General features: G+C 37.6%; 1 protein-coding gene across 5 annotated transcripts in view; it reads right to left on the reverse strand.

The window, feature by feature from the left end:
• The window catches only part of LOC137398440 (protein FRA10AC1-like), a 37,775-nt gene that overhangs the window by 20,241 nt on the left and 2,619 nt on the right, over window positions 1-14,915 (reverse strand). For all 5 annotated transcript variants that reach the window (XM_068084565.1, XM_068084570.1, XM_068084554.1 and 2 more), the window contains exons 2-8: window positions 5,410-5,466; window positions 4,806-5,003; window positions 3,996-4,069; window positions 3,063-3,228; window positions 1,448-1,607; window positions 579-677; window positions 305-332 (exon numbers count right to left, since the gene is read on the reverse strand). In XM_068084565.1, the coding sequence (XP_067940666.1) occupies window positions 305-332; window positions 579-677; window positions 1,448-1,607; window positions 3,063-3,228; window positions 3,996-4,069; window positions 4,806-5,003; window positions 5,410-5,466 (782 nt within the window). The remainder of the gene's footprint in view (window positions 1-304; window positions 333-578; window positions 678-1,447; window positions 1,608-3,062; window positions 3,229-3,995; window positions 4,070-4,805; window positions 5,004-5,409; window positions 5,467-14,915) is intronic.

Here is a 14,915-nt window from a genome sequence, read left to right on the forward strand (position 1 = left end):
CAGGTTTAATGAAAAGGCACTACAATTTCATTGACAAAGTGAAGGAAAATTCCACCAATGTGTGATTACAATAAACATGATAATATTATAATAACTCTGTTCATGTTCTACAGACTACATAAACATAGATAACTATAACCCTGATAACATGACAAGATAAGGAACATAGTTATAAACTCCATAGACACGTTTAGTCAATATAAGAAATCGTAAAGCAACACATTTCTATGATGTTAAGTAAGAAAACGGAGCAGACTTTGTAATAGGCAAGCACAAAAAGAAAATTTGATAAAACGATATATACCTCTTTTTATCAGTGTCCTTGCTTGTCCCTAAAATACAAAAACTGTGCATAAATGTAATATAGGTGATTGAATAGCAGAACAATACTGAGCTGAAAAAAAGTAAAACAATTAAAGCAATTCTGCGTTGATAAAATGTTTGAAGCGAAACACACAATTTATACTCTCATACAGCTGAATCATGAGAATAAGCAGTCATTTGTAATGAATCACTCACTGAGTAACAACATGTAAATCTTTTTATTTAATAAATCAGAGTTAAAATTGAGGTATTACCGAAAGAAGAAGCCTCTTCTGTAACTTCCTTTGAAATGGTAGATACTTCCCGGTTCTTTTTGTGGTAATTTAATTTGGAAGAGCAGCGATAACATAATCCTGAAACAATAAGGAATAACTCGACGATGAAGAAAAATCACCCTCTAATAAGGTAAACTATGATACTAAAACGCAAAGGCTTAACCTCGTCAACCATAGTGCAAACCTGTTACAAGGTAATCACAGCTCTGCAACGAAGGCAACAAAACCTTGCAATAATTGACTTGTTATTATCAACAACCTAATTAAGGTTGACTTGTTAACCTGTTAACCTGACTAAGGTTATCTTGTTACTATTAACAACCTGATTAAGGTCAACTTGTTACTATCAACAACCTGACTAAGGTTATCTTGTTATTATCAACAACCTGATTAAGGTTAACTTGTTATTATCAACAACCTGACTAAGGTTATCTTGTTATTATTAACAACCTGATTAATGGTTGATTTGTTATTATCAACAACCTGACTACGGTTATCTTGTTATTATCAACAACCTGACTAAGGTTAACTTGTTATTATCAACAACCTCACTAAGGTTATCTTGTTATTATTAACAACCTGATTAAGGTTGACTTGTTATTATCAACAACCTGATTAAGGTTATCTTGTTATTATCAACAACCTGACTAAGGTTAACTTGTTATTATCAACAACCTGACTAAGGTTATCTTGTTACTATTAACAACCTGACTAAGGTTAACTTGTTATTATCAACAACCTGACTAAGGTTATCTTGTTATTATTAACAACCTGACTAAGGTTAACTTGTTATTATCAACAACTTCACTCAAGTTGACTTGCACCAGTAAATTAAATGTCAATCTTACTCAGTTTAACAAGAGAGTTCTTCTTCACTTCCTTCTCAACGTATGCGAAGTTCACCTCCCAACTTTTCAGTCCCTCTTCTGTACTGCAAGCTTTGTTTCCGCACACAAATTGGCCTTTACCACTGACGATTTCCCTCTCCGTTCGCCATCGCATAGCAATCTACATTATTCCAATGACAGTTGCATTAGGAAAGCAAAACCTAACAGAATCTTTTTAAAGAGGCTTCCTGTGAGCTGCGCTCTAAATGAACATGATAGTGTTTCTAGCCAGTCATCAACTGATGAGTTTAAAGCGTAATATTTACATTTACTTTCAATCGACCATCAGATTATCCATGGCTAAGCATAGTTCCTGAATCCATCACAAGTCACTCACAAAAAGATGAATGGGAGTGAAATGAAGATTTTCCAAAAACATGAAATGTTTAATCACGTATAAGTCTTTTGTTTATTGTAGAGTCAAAAGGCTACTGAGGCTGTAGGGACTAGCCAGCCAACTCCATTTGGTGCATACAACTGCCATCATGTTTACTTATCATACTAATGGCTACTCTCAACAAATATAAATAAGCCGAGCCATACTTACGTGCCCACAAACCTGTGCAGGTATTCACTACTACTATAGATTTTTGCTTAAAAGTTCGAATTTGGTTTTAAAGGATGTAGATTACGTCCAGATATAAAATTTTAAAGTTTGCAGTCTGGCCACTCTACATCTTTCACATTTTGGATATTTTAAATGAATATTTACCAATATTATTTAGCCATTTTTGCCATGTTACTTTTTAATCTCCTTGTCACTACTGGAAACAGCCAATTTGGTCGTCTAAACTTTGCTGTAGTGTAGATACATTGTTCATATCTTTTAGAGAGAGAGAGGGGGAAGAGAGAGAGAAAAAGAAAGAGGAGGAGAGAGAGTAAGAAGGAGGGAGGAAAGAGGGAGAGGGGAAAGAGGGAGGAGAGAGATGAAGGGGAGAGATAGGAAAAAGAGAAAGGGGGAGAGAGAAAGGAGGAGGAAGAGAAAGGGGGGGAGAGAGACGGAGAAAGGGAGGGGAGAGAGAGAAAAAGACAGGAGAGAGAGGAGTGGAAAAAGAGGGGGAGAGAGAGAGAAAAAGAGAGAAGGGAAAAGAGAGAAGAGGAAAGAGAGAGATAAAGGGGAGAGAGAGAGGGGGAGAGAGAGAGGGGGAGAGAGAGAGGGGGAGAGAGAGAGGGGGGAGAGAAAGGGGGGAGAGAGAAAGAGGGAGAGAGAAAGAGGGGGAGAGAGAGGGGGAGAAAGGGGAGGGGGAGAAAGGGGAGGGGGAGAAAGGGGAGGGGGAGAAAGGGGAGGGGGAGAAAGGGGAGGGGGAGAAAGGGGAGGGGGATAAAGGGGAGGGGGAGAAAGGGGAGGGGGATAAAGGGGATGGGGAGAAAGGGGAAGGAGAGAGAGGGTGAGAGGAGGGAAAGAGAGAGAAGGAAAGAGGAAGAGAGAAAGGAGAGAGTGAGAGGGAAGGAGGGAAAAAGTGAGAGAGCATACCTGCTTCTGGTTGTGACTATTGCAACATACGCATGTCGTCCTTCTTGCCCCGCTGTAAACCCCTCCCATTACACTCTTTTATCACTCATAAAAACTGCTCACCTTTTTCTCCTTATACCTGCTGAGATCAGCCAAACAGTACTCTTTGAATAACTTGTCATAATATTTCTTGGCTAGCTTCTTATCCCAAGATTCACCTTCCTCCCCTTCTTCCCACACAAACTGGTGGTTCTCTCGGATTATATCTCTATCATTTCTGTGTGCTGACCTGATCAGTATTGGGAAAAAGTTGTATAAAGAGAGCAAGTTAGAGAGACTTTTGACATGTATAAATAATACAAGGATTTGGGTGATAAATACACCTAAATCCTTGTAGGTGTATTTATTGTATAATACACCTACAATAAATGTAGGTGTATTATACAATAATACACCTACATTGTATTGTAGGTGTTGTACGGTCTACAACACCTACAATACATATAGGTGTTGTAGACCGTATGGTGTGATTCATAGAGTAGAAAAGTATGTGAGCCCCTTACAAGGAGTGAACACGAGTTGGAGCTGATTTTCGCAGTTGAAACAAAATAGTTATTGCTAAAAGCTTAAAAAATTAGCTCTTCATGTTTTAGGCTAAGAATGATTTTAAGTGAATGTTTTAAACTTGATACAGAATCACTATGTTGTTTCTTTCAAAGGGAGGGTAAGCGAATCTGATGACAAAGCTCAAAGCTTGCATCTTACTCTTTCAGTACTCTGCTTTGTGAAGGACCTGAAGCCGAACATCAAATGAGAATATCCAAAAATTTGCTTTCATTTATGCCTTTCATATATAGACTTTCTGGTATCAGAAAATTGCCCAAGCTTTTTTGGCCTTGAATCTTCAACAAACTATTTGTCAAAACAATACAGGCCTTTTCTAGCAGAGTAAAGGATACAGCATTTGCGCTAAAAACCTAACAAGCTCTGATAAGCATAAAGAACTAGTCAAGCGCAAGAAGGTTGAGCAAATAGATACACTGAATGCAAACATACTTGTTGTCAAAATCTGAAATCTTTCCTCCATAGTACATGAGATAATTATTGACGAGCTCCTTGTGCCTTGCATACTGTGAAATAGCTAAGGAAATACTAGTATGGGTTGATAACTAGTGTTGATAACTAGGTGTTGTAGAGCATATGGTGTGACAAGCCATAGGTGTTGTAGAGCATATGGTGTGACAAGATATACATGTAGGTGTTGTAGACCGTATGGTGTGACAAGATAGACATGTAGGTGTTGTAGACCGTATGGTGTGACAAGATAGACATGTAGGTGTTGTAGACCGTATGGTGTGACAAGATATACATGTAGGTGTTGTAGACCGTATGGTGTGACAAGATATACATATAGGTGTTGTAGACCGTATGGTGTGATTCAGAGTAGAAAAGTATGTGAGCCCCTTACAAGGAGTGAACACGAGTTGGAGCTGATTTTCGCAGTTGAAACAAAATAGTTATTGCTAAAAACTTAAAAAATTAGCTCTTCATGTTTTAGGCTAAGAATGATTTTAAGTGAATGTTTTAAACTTGATACAGAATCACTATGTTGTTTCTTTCAAAGGGAGGGTAAGCGAATCTGATGACAAAGCTCAAAGCTTGCATCTGACTCTTTCAGTACTCTGCTTTGTGAAGGACCTGAAGCCGAACATTAAATGAGAATATCCTAAAATTTGCTTTCATTTATGCCTTTCATATATAGACTTTCTGGTATTAGAAAATTGCCTAACCTTTTTTGGCCTTGAATCTTCAACAAACTATTTGTCAAAACAATACAGGCTTTTTCTAACAGAAAGTAAAGGATACAGCATTTGTGCTTATGTGATGATGCCTCATGTATCTCGCCTCATCCTTTGATCTCTCTTCTACAAATGCTGTTTTTGATGGCTTTGATACCGCCGGTGGGGCATTCCTATCATCCAAATCCCTCCTAGATACCTTTTTACGCTCCACTTCACTGTCTTGCTCAAATTCTGATCCATAGTCAAACGAGGTAGCAATTCTCTGCAGAATGAAACACAATCACAAGCTGTGAGGCAAGCATGCAATAAAATATATAATAAAACTTGTACATAATTTAATTAAAGTTTTTCATTAAATTAATAAAACTAATACTTTCCGTTAAAGAAGAATTCAGTTTTAGCGATAACAACTTTAGTATAATCTTTGCTGGAAAAAATGGTTTATTCTGGGAGTCTGGGAAGGAAGCAGTTGTTTTAGACTATTTTTGAAGAAAGTTGGTTGGTCGAAGGTGTTGGTTAATATTCTGTAATCAGGACCATTGATCAGAAAAAGTTGTTTAGTCAAAACCTTTACGGTATCACGAGAAAAACTTTAAAGTAGAATAAAAGTTGCGATGGAGGAGTGGGAGGGTCGGGCCTCAGGTCAAAAAAATGGTGTAAACCTTTACCTTGCTGGCCTTTGCAGCAGACATCCTAACCGGCGTCAACTTGAAGTGAAGAAATAACTGGAACAGAAAGTGGCAAACGTCAGAGAAAACAGGATAAAGGTCACAATACTTGAGACAAAAGTCGAAAGATTTAGGCAAATTCAAAGTTGTTCCCATGAAGCTACTCTTTAAATAATCTATGAAACAATTGAACTCCTGAATCTTGGTAATTTTATGTGAGAAAAACTAGCTACAAAATACCAAAATATTTGCTTGGTAACAAACTTTTCATCACTAGATATTAGCTGTAGGTGATGGAGGTGATGTAACAATATGGGAGTATATTTGGCTAATTATATCGAAAATCACAATGATTGTCTTTTTATTCATGAAATCTGTGTGTTGTCAGGTCGCTAGAAACTTCTGCAACATAACAAGCACTAGAAAATCGCCCCAAGCGGGCTAGACAAAACCAGTGAAATGAGGCTAAGGATTTTTTAGACTCAGTGTCTGTGGAAATTTTTTATCCACAATTTGACTTTTAAAGCACATAAATTACATAATTTTTTTATTGTATATTTCAATACATAAGAGTCTTGGCTTTCGAATGAGCTATTGTTTGCCATGGTGAGACAGACATTGGTTGGTGTTTATAGGATTTCCCCAGAGCTCTACCGCAGAGATTTTTACTGGCATAGGCTCGGAAATTGTGACATCACAATTTTCATATGCAGTGTCGTGTGCTCTTACCGCCTATTTTATTGCTTACCGCTTATCTTTATCAACTACGATAATGATGCTAATGTCAGGCGAAGATAGGACAACTTCAGAGAACCAATGAAGATGACAAAGGAATCAGTGTCATTAGTTCTCCATGTACAAATTATTTTTATGATAAATAACTCAGATTCCAAGCACCATACTATGTTTTCCCGATGATATTATGTACTAGCCCTCTCATTTTATTGTGATGTTGAGGGTTGCGACTGAGACTAATTAGTTTCAAGCATTGCGTGATTTCACGAAAGTGCGATTGCCATATAGTCCTAGGGTCGCGCAACCGCAGGTCACAATTTAATCGATGAGATTTCATTACCTTAATCAACGACAGTACATTTATTGAAGCATAATTAATTAACCTAGAACATGTGTTTGTATTGGTCGGGCGTTAGCACGATCCCGGGCATTGGTGCACATCTAGAATCCTAGTTTATTATTAGCGCTCTCTGGGTTTAACAACACTGATTCTCACAGAAAAGTGCAGCCTCAATGGCAGCTAAAGGGATCGACGACCTAAGGCTAAATAATAATTGTGACATCCTATTTTGAGAACCTGAACCAAGTGTGTTTTTTTTGCAGGACATACTTTTGACACCCTGTTTTTCATAGTTCTATTATTCATTGTGTATTGAATATTGGCTCATTCGAAAGCCAAGACTCTGATGTATTGAAATATATAACAAAAAAATTATGTAATTTATGTGCTTTAATAAAGTATGTAGTAGTAATGCTTGACTCGTGCTATATAGTGAAAATTTATTAAAATTGAGATGATCTAAGATGCAAGGTTAACCAAGCGCAGGATTTTTGTAGATGAGGCGTTAATTTATCTTCAACAGAGTGTTTGAAAAAAGTATTCTATTCACTGAGAGTATCTGGTTATCCAAAAAAATTATGTCTTTCAGAGTTGATGAGTATTCTAAATTTTGGGAAGCAAAATTTGGCTTTCTGCGTAAACTACTGAGAACCTTTGTTATGCCATGGCATAAGCTTTGCTGTGAAAGCGGGCCTTTTGGCATCACCTCAGTGCCTAAACAAAGATTGTTCGAAAGGTATTGTTTGTCCAGAAGAGTAGTACCAGAAAAGTAGATTAATGTCATTTATATTTAACGATAGAACTGGGATACGAGGGGTGATCATAAAATTCCCGGAATAGTTTTCCTAGTCAAATATAAGACCATGTGCAGTTATTTTGACTGTTCCATGTTGCTAAGCAGCGTGGAATTTCCCATAGCCAAAGTTTCATGCCTGTAAGAGCACGCGCAGTGAAGTTATAGTAGACAATGTCAAGGTCATTTTGTATCATTCCTCGGATTGTTCCAAAATGAATGATGTAGAAGAGCAATGCGTTTGTGTAAAGTTTTGTGTAAAACTTGAAAAGTCCGGTGCTGAGACACTCCAAATGTTACGGACAGCTAATGGAGACTCTGCCCTTAAAGCACATCAATTACATAAGTACTTTTATCATATATTTTAGTACATCAGAGTCTAGGCTTTTGAATGAGCCTATATTCAATACACAAAAAATAATAGAACTATGAAAAAAGGGGTGTCAAAAATGTCCTGCAAAAAAAACACTTGGTTGTGGTTCCCACAATGTGATGTCATAATTATTATTTAGCCTTAGGTCGTCGATCTCTTTCATTGCCATTAAGGCTGCGCTTTTTTGTGACAATCGATGCTCTTAAACCCAGAGAGCGCTAATAATAAACTAGGATTCTAGATAATCAACAATGCCCGGTGATCATGCTAACGCCCGACCAATACAAACACATGTTCTGGGTTAATAGATTTCGGTTGATTGTTAGAGTTTATTTTTTTCATCGTTTCGTTCATTTTAAACATTTATAGTAATTATTATCATATCATTTTATATGATGGCATAGTTGTCCCACACAGAAATGATTAATAAATTGATTAATAACTAATTAAATATCAAAAAGAAAAGAGTATAAAAATTAAAACATTTATATTATATTTGAATAAATTACAGTATATGGAAAATAGAGAACAGGTGTATTGGACAGTTAAATTAATCACTTTGTGTATTATACTAGCTTATAGGCAGATGAAGTTATTTACAGTAAGCTTCTCTATTTTGAACAATCCCGATAAGAATAAGCGGTAATAGCACACAACACCGAATATGAAAATTGTGACGCCGCAATTTTCGAACCTATACCATTGAACATTTCTGTGGTAGAGCTCTGGGGAAATCCTATAAACACCAACCAATGTCTGTCTCACCATGTCAAACAACGGCTCATTTGAAAGCCAAGATATTGAAAAACCTGAATAAGCTGAAACAGTACTTTAATGTAATTGATGTGCTTTAAAGGTTGACTTGCAACAAAATTTACATTACCGTTATTGGATATAAAAAGATTCACCATGTTTTACTCTGTTGTGTTGTAGGTGTAAAATATGTGGAAAGGTGATTACAAGCTCTTGAAAGCTCAAAAACGAACAGTTAATCGCAGCCACCACAAAACCGCCATAGATTGGAATCTCTTTTTAAAAATGGGACGTAGTTGTTACAGGATGGTTTCTGTTTACACTTTCATGCAACTTCATTCGTCGAAATATTTTCACAAATATACTTCACGCATTCAATAAAACCATGTCTATTGTTCTTATGCGTCTGTTTTACCGTCATTGTAATGCTGTCACTTTTAGCACTGATATCTTATAACTTACCATAAAAAATTGTTAAACGTTCTAACCTTAGCTCGAAGGAGTGCATATCATTGTCTGATAATCATGACGAACCTGTTGGTTACCTGTGATAATCGAAAAGTGCTGCAAAAATTATTTGCGAAGTATTGGGTCACGTGATCAGATTACGACTTGACGATTGAATAATGCCGAAACAAAACTGTAAAGTAGCGAGCATCTATATTTGATACGAGGTCTTCGGTAAAACCCGAAGTGTTTGTCATAAACTAGTACTACGATAAGTTTTATATTGAGCTTTGTATTGGCCTTTCAATTCACGTGAGAACATCACGTGACAAGACGATAACCAAATTTCGTGGCCACGTCATCGAAATAAAGAGATTCCAATCTACAGCCGCTTTTCATTTTTGAGCTTTTACGAGCTTGTAATCACATTTCCACATATTTGGCACTTACAATACAACAGAGTAAGACATGGTGAATCTTTTGATACCAAATAACTGTAATGAGAATTTTGTTGCAAGTCAACCTTTAAGAAAACAGCCTGTTATGAATGGCACAAAATATTTAAAGAGGGTAGAACAAGTGTTAAAGATGATGACCGCACTGGCAGACCAGCAACTTCAAGGAACACAACTGCCACAGACCTTGTGAGGCAGCAGGTGATGAGATATAGGTGATTGCCTATATGTGAAATATCAGCAAAAAGTGGGCTTTCTTATGGTACATGTCATCTTATTCTCACTGAAGATTTATGCATGAGAAGGATCTCTGCAAAGATGGTACCCAAACTGCTCACTGACAACCAAAAAAAAAGAGTTGGCTGTTGTATTGAAATAAAAAATGCTTTAGCACAAAATCTTGACTTTCTTTCAAAAGTGGTGACTAGGGATGAAAGTTGCGTCTATGGATATGACCCAGAGACCAATACATAATACAAAAATTAACAGATTTATCCTTAGTGTCGTACAACAGGGTATTTGAAACAATAACCAACAGAAAAGAACTGTCGAGATGGTGGTTGTCCCAAAAAGAGGCCACGGGAACTAAACAAGTTGAATGTCGCTTGGACGAGAAATAATGAAATTGCAAAAAACCAGAAAGTCTCTAGGGTTGATGGTCGCAATTCTTGAAACAGCCTCCAGGACCAATGCTGGTATCGCCAGCACTGAATATGTAAAAGGACGTTTATGAATGTTGGTATGTCTCGACCTCATAAAGGTTAAAAGTTTCAGTCTCTCCTGGTGTTTGACAAAAAGGTCTAGTTGGATATCAACTGATGGGAGTTTTATCATCAGATATTTTTACATTGTCAATTTGGTGTTGAAATATCAAACAAAAAATGGGCAGCAGTCGTTTTACATCACCTTTGAAGTAGTCATAATTACTTCAGGGATGAGAAACCTTTGGGTACATTCGACAGAGCAAAGCATGACAAATAATGACAAGAAAAAGAACTGAAATCGAAATGTTGTTCAGACTGAAGTTACCAGTAAAATTTGAAAAACCCTTTTTGTGGCTTATGTGAGCTAGCACACATATAAAACTTTATTTTTCCTTAATTTCCAACGTTGGGGTGTTGTTGCAACTCAATTGCTATCTCATGTATTCGCTACATTCTAAGAGGTCTTTACTCTAAAATTTACTAGCTATTAGAAATTTATATAAGCCATAGGCTCTATTTTACCGTGATTGCCCATACTGTTAAGAAAGTGTGCCCACACATCTTAAGAAGATCTATATTTTTTTATTACACTGTAAATATGGTTTTTAGCCATGCTAAAATGATGTTTATGGTTAATTTTAATGTTATTTTTTTTGCATAGCCTTTACATAAAGACCTTTGTGTTATGTAATGAGAGTTTTTATAATTTTTGGTCAGTAGTACATTATGATGGAACAATTAAATTAATTACTGCCAAGTTAGATTTGCGGACTTAGGTAACGCAAGCAGTTATAAAATTGACATGCAGCTTTGTTTTGTGATGATTTTGAGTGATGCTCACTCAAAATCATCACAAACCAAACAATTACGTCCCCCCAAAGGTGGCATAATTCTTCGGTTTGTAATGCTCACTCTTGCATCTTGAGTGAGCATCTTGAGTGATGCTCACTCAAGATGCACTTGATTTGTAATCTTAAATAAAGAAGAGCTGAAGAAGCTTGCTTAGTGGTGCTGTGGTACAATAGTACATCATTGCTAGTAAAGAGTTGAATTTCTTTTTGTTGACCCCAGCAAGTTTTATTACAGGAAGAGTTGAAAACAACGCCATATGTTGACTTTAACAGAGAACATTAAATTGGTTTCAGCTCTCTCCTGTTGGGTCCTGCAAGTTGTAAGCATTTAATACGGTACACCTTGTTGGCTTCATCAGAAAATAGGAAATTAGTTTTAGTTTACTCAGTTCCCTCTTGTTGAGATAACTGAAACCAAGTTGGATTCAGAGCACTACTTGTTCCAGCAGAGTGCAATGAGTTCATTTTTGCTTTATTCTGTTTGTCTAGATGAAAGAATTGGGCTCGGCACACTCTGTTGGTGTCAGCAAAGTATTACGAGTTGGCTCTAGCTCTGTCCTGTTGGTCCTGGCGAATAGTATCGCGGGATGGTTTAGTTCAGTACACTTTCTCGGGTTTAGCAGAGACTAGCCGAATGCCCGGCGTTGCATGGGTATTAAAAACAGCTTATAATCAGTAGCAGGTAATGTAGTTGCCAGCCACTTGCCATTAACCTGGCACATTGCCAATGCCTAATTTGAGTTAGCTACTATCCATATTGCTGAACATACTAATAAGAGCCATGAAAGCAAGCTTTAGTGACATTGCGTAACGCAGAATGCTATGCGTACTTTAACCGAGTTAACGATTCATAATGCCTAATGAATCAATTGCATCTCGGGTAGCTTAATTGATTAAGTTATTGCCTGGTGAACAAGAGGTTTCAAGATCAAATCCAACAAGCAACAGATCTTTCGTTCTTAGATTTTAATAGATATAACTGGACAGACCGAACGACGACAGACTTTGGGATTTATATATTAGCAAGAAAGTACAAATGAGCTCAAATATGAGGTTGTTTTCTTTTTCCTCACTATCGGTCCCTTTGTAAATGGATGCCTTTTACTAAACCACGCACAAAAATTTACAAACTAGATCCAGACAAATAACTTTCATAGTTTGTCTATTAAAAGTAATAAACAGGTTTTTAATACATGTACACTGAAACACAATTTGTATTGTGACACTACGGAAAAAATGCAACTTATTGACTGTAACAATGGACAGTATTATTTAACAAGTTAAATAGGCTACAACTGCGAGTGGGTGTAATCACATGTGTTTAAATATCTATGGTATCGACAAGTTAGTTTTACTTTTGCTGTGATGGTATCACGTGTTTTTGTTTACATTTATATTAACGACTCGAACGAGAATCGCCGTGACAATCAGAAAAATGTCAACCTACAAAGAAGCTACACGTTGAGACTCTAACTGGAAAATAAACAGCTGCTATTTAACTAATGCTATAGTCTTCAGTATCCTAACACTACCCCTGGCCAGCCAGTCCCTAATCCTTTATAACTACAGCACAGCATGACAACCTATGACAACAGATAACAAATGATACCTCAGGTAAACATTATATATAAACATTATCACATCATGGTGGCAAGCGGACTCTGAATCCTGATTGGATTGACACACAGGATTTGGGACTTTGTTAATTATAATATTACATTGATTGCTGTTGCTGATTAACTTGTTGCTGTGGACTGAAATTATAGTCTACCTTGGAATATCATGGAGGATTTGAAGCTCCCGGGGAACTTTCTTTGGAAGGTAATTTGTCTGATAATTGGAGAAGATGGAAAAAGTCATTGGAAAATTATCTACTTGCTGTTGATCTAATTTTGAAACCTATTGTTGATGGGACACCCCCACCTGAAAATGTTGGCATTAACAAGCGTCAGGTTGCTATCTTACTAAACCAAGCTGGCGAGGAAGCTCATGAAATTTATGGTCAATTTGAGAAGGCAAATGGTAAAAGTGGGGATGTACTAGCAGATTTTTTAGAGAAATTTGAAGAGTGCTGTAATCCTAGGCGTAAGATGCTCTATGAGTGGCATATTTTCTGGCCTCTTGTTCAAAATGATGGAGAACCCATTGATTCCTTTGTAAAGCGACTCAGAACGCAGGCTTCTAAATGTGAGTTTGGCACTCTCAATGATCAGACGCTTTTGTGTTGGGTTGTATTTGGACTAACTGAGGTTAAACTCACGGAGCGATTACTCGAGACAGAAATATTGATTTGCAAAGTGCGCTAGACAACATAAGAGCTGCTGAAATGACTTAGAAACAAATGACAAAGATAGCTGATGGCGATAAATCTATGGTAGGAGCTGTACAGAGTGAGACAACAGGAGCAGTACCAAAAAGGAGCCATCAACAGCCTGCAAAGAATCTAGGTCATCGGGAGAAATCAGATTGTAATTACTGCGGTTACAGTCATGTTAGAGGGCACTGTCCAGCGTATGGAGAGACATGTAATAAATGTGGCATAACAAATCACTTTAAGAATGTCTGCAAAAGCACTAAAGTACAGTCCATCGAGAACACAGACGCGGATAAACAGATGAACAGTCTGTTCATTGATGCTGTAGACGTAACATCCAGCCAAGCTAAAAGAAGATCTTGGATCTTACCTATGCTAGTTAGCCATGGAAAGTCATCTAAAGATGTAGCTTTCAAAATTGATACAGGGGCAGAAACGAGCTGCATAAAACTGAACACAGTAAAGTCACTGAAAGCCGAACTAAGGCCTACAACCACTCAGTCTTTATAGATAAAACCGTACTCATATTCATGTTGGCCAAGTACAACTACAAGTCAAGCACCAGGACAAATGCCATCAACTACATTTTGAAGTCATTGATGAAGATTTTCCCCCAATAATAGGCCTTGAAGCGTCAGAGACTTTCGGTCTCGTTCACAGAGTTGATGAAGTCAGCGCTAGATACTACCCGGAGGTGTTTGATGGGGTTGGAAGACCGGAAGGTAGTCACGAAATATGCGCGGACAAAAATGTTAAGCCAGTGATCCACCGTGCTCGACCTGTGCCCATCAGTATGCTTGACAGGGTTAAAAAAAAAGCTGGACAGCATGGAACGCTCTGGTATTGTAGAAAAAGTAGATGAACCGTCAAACTGGGTCAGCAGCATGGTGTGCGTGGAAAAGAAAGACAAATCTGTCAGGATTTGCTTGGATCCCAAAGATTTAAACAGAGCTGTAAAACACGAACACCACAAAATTCCAACAATGGAAGACAAAGCCTTCCGATTTGCGGGTATGCAACACTATATAATCATGGACAAGAAGCATAGATACTGGCATGTAGCTCGGACCGATGAAAGCAGTCTACTGACGACTTTCAATATGCCGTTTGCAAGATATTGTTTTCGAAGACTTCCATTCGGTCTCCATTCAAGTGCCAAAGAATTTGAGAAAAAGGTGGAACAAATCTTTGGTGATCTTCCAGATGTTTCGGTTTACTTAGATGACATGATTGTGGCTGGCAAAACCTAACAAGAACACGACACCAACCTGAAGCAACTGTTGGAAAAAGCTAAAAATTCAAATGCAAAATTCAACAAAAATAAGATAAATTGAATCAAACAGAAGTGCAACATCTGGGCCACATTGTCTCGAAAGATGGCCTACAACCTGATCCGGAGAAAGTAGAAGCGATTAATTCAATGCCCTGTCCCACTGATCGAGAAGGTGTTCAATGACTCCTAGGAATCCTCAATGTCCTCAGATCATACGTTTCCAACATGTCTGCATGCACTGAACCATTACACCTGCTCATGAGAGATGAAACACAGTGGACCTGGAAAGAAGCAAATAGAGAGTTTTCAGATTATCAAACGCCTGTTGACCTTTGAACCCATATCACAGTACTTCGACATGAGCAAGAAAACCCATTTACAGGTAGATGCATCTAAGAGCGGTCTTGGAGCTGTTCTGTTTCAGGATAATAAACCTGTAGAATAGGCATCTCGAAGCTTGACCGAGAC

Source organism: Watersipora subatra, chromosome 1, assembly GCF_963576615.1.
Source record: "Watersipora subatra chromosome 1, tzWatSuba1.1, whole genome shotgun sequence".
Lineage (NCBI taxonomy): Eukaryota > Metazoa > Bryozoa > Gymnolaemata > Cheilostomatida > Watersiporidae > Watersipora > Watersipora subatra.